Source organism: Sander vitreus, chromosome 3 (genome assembly GCF_031162955.1).
Source record: "Sander vitreus isolate 19-12246 chromosome 3, sanVit1, whole genome shotgun sequence".
In the NCBI taxonomy this organism is placed as follows: domain Eukaryota; kingdom Metazoa; phylum Chordata; class Actinopteri; order Perciformes; family Percidae; genus Sander; species Sander vitreus.
The window spans coordinates 34,188,941-34,191,440 of record NC_135857.1 but is presented as its reverse complement, the minus strand read 5'-3'; the positions used below and the strand labels follow the sequence as shown (position 1 = coordinate 34,191,440).

General features: G+C 42.5%; 1 protein-coding gene across 2 annotated transcripts in view; it reads left to right on the top strand.

Moving 5' to 3' along the window:
- Positions 1-2,500, top strand: part of LOC144515895 (synaptosomal-associated protein 25) — a 16,463-nt gene that overhangs the window by 9,469 nt on the left and 4,494 nt on the right. For both annotated transcript variants that reach the window (XM_078247087.1, XM_078247086.1), the window contains exon 5: positions 993-1,139. In XM_078247087.1, coding sequence (XP_078103213.1) covers positions 993-1,139 — 147 coding nt within the window. The remainder of the gene's footprint in view (positions 1-992; positions 1,140-2,500) is intronic.

Below are 2,500 nucleotides of genomic sequence, written 5' to 3'. Positions count from 1 at the left end.
TAAATCAATGTTAGATGAGCCCACCGATGTCTCCCATTATGTCCGCACTCTCACTTCGCCAGCCTTTTTTTTGCCCACGGCTCTGCTGTGAATGTGAGAGATAGCCACGCCCCCTGATTTGCATATAAGAACTGGAAATAAATAATTTCATTATACTGTTTATTGATCCCCAGTGGGGAATTTACAATTTACACTCTGTTTTGTTAGAAATCACAACACACAGGGCTGAAATACACACACACACACACACACACATGCTCAGGACCTATTCATGCACAAATGGAGATATGTCCGAGTGAGTGGGCTGCCAGTGCTAGACCAGCTCCCTGAGCGGTTGGGGGTACGGTGCCTTGCTCAAGAGCACTTGGCAGTGCCCATGAGGTGAACTGGCATCTCTCCAGCTACCAAGCCACACTCTGTACTTTGGTCCGTAACTGGGACTTGAACCGGCGACCCTCCGGTTCCCAACCCAACTTGAGAGGGAAGTCAATACATTAGGATTCATGAAATAAAACTACCGTGAAATAAGTAAATGTAAAACCTTTTAATATATTTATTTAACTAATTGATTCATTTATATGCTGTAAGAATATTTATATTCACATTAATTTAATTATTTATGTATTTATTGCCTCATTTATTTATTTCATGATGTATTTCAAAGGCATATGTGTTCATGTATTTATTTATTCATGTATTTATGTATTTATTTAATATTGAATAAAACGGCCTTCCATAGGAAGGTACCGTGCATTCATCACCTAACAGACACGTTTGCCTGTAGTCCAGTAACATGATGAAGACTACTGCAGCTGGAGGACCAGTGAGGGTGCAGCGTGTCGCATTTAACAGGATGGACTCACAGTAAAAAATACATTCATGAGGTCATTCTCTCTCTCTCTCTCTCTCTCTCTCTCTCTCTCTCTCTCCTCTCGTCTCTCTCCTCCTCTCTCTCTCTCTCTCCTGTCTCTCTCTCTCTCCTCTCTCTCCAGACTGAAGGCCTTTGAGGAGAGCGGGGCGTACAAGGCAGTGTGGGGCGGAGGCTCCGGTCAGGATGGCGTTGTGTCCAATCAGCCACCATCATCTCGGGTCTTGGATGAGAGGGAGCAAATGATCATGAGTGGAGGATACATACGGAGGTAGAGAGAGAGAGAGAGAGAGAGAGAGAGAGAGAGAGAGAGAGAGAGAGAGAGAGAGAGAGAGAGAGAGAGAGAGAGACAGAGAGAGAGAGAGAGAGAGAGAGAGAGACAGAGGGAGAGAGACAGAGAGAGAGAGAGACAGAAAGAGAGAGAGAGAGACAGAGAGAGAGAGACAGAGAGAGAGAGACAGAGAGAGACAGAGAGAGAGAGACAGAGAGAGAGACAGAGAGAGAGAGAGAGAGAGAGAGAGAGAGAGAGAGTTTAATGAAGTAGAGCTGCAAAGATTAATCAATTAGTTGTCAACTATTACATTTTGTCAAACAATTTTAAAAGTCGATTCATCGTTTTGAGTCATTTTTTAAGAAAGAAAAGAAAGAAAAGTAGGGCTGCAACTAACGCTTTATTATCTGTTGATTAGTTTCTGGATGAATGGATGAGTTGTTCGGTTTATAAAACGTCTGAAAAATGGTGAAAAATGTGGATCAGTGTTTCCCAAAAAGCCCAAGAAGACGTCCTCAAACGTCTTGTTTAGTCCCCAACTCAAAGATCTTCAGTTTCCTGTCCCAGAGGAGAGAAGAGACTAGAACAATATTCATATTTAACAAGCTGACATTAGAGTGTTGTGTCATTTTTTTCACAAGAAATGACTCAAACCGATAATCGATTATCAAAATAGTTGTCACTTAATTTAATAGGCGACACCTAATCAATTAATCTCGGCAGCTCTGAAGAAAACACAAACTTCTCTGAGGGTATGTGATGATGGGGGGGTATGGTGAAGGGTATGTGATGATGGGGGGGGGGTATGGTGAAGGGTATGTGATGATGTGGGGGTATGGTGAAGGGTATGTGATGATGGGGGGGTATGGTGAAGGGTATGTGATGATGGGGGGGTATGTTGAAGGGTATGTGATGATGGGGGGTATGGTGAAGGGTATGTGATGATGGGGGGGTATGTTGAAGGGTATGTGATGATGTGGGGGGTATGGTGAAGGGTATGTGATGATGTGGGGGTATGGTGAAGGGTATGTGATGATGGGGGGGCCAAGGGAACTTCATCAGGATCATAGTATCCTGGATCCATGAAATAACTGGCCTTTCAAAATAAAGGTCTGCCTGCCTCTATGGGACTCTAACATAGGGGTGAACTGACTTATGCCCCCTGTATTTTAAGGAAGAACATTTATTTATTTACGATACATTATTCATTCACAAAGACAATTGGTGTCCTTAAAGGTTGGATTTTTCTTAATTTTTTTAATTAAGGCATTAAGATCAATTTCCAAAAGATGATTTTTTTATTCCTCTTTTTAGTCAACTTCAGCATGGGTTCATAAACTTATGAGCGCCGCTGTAATACC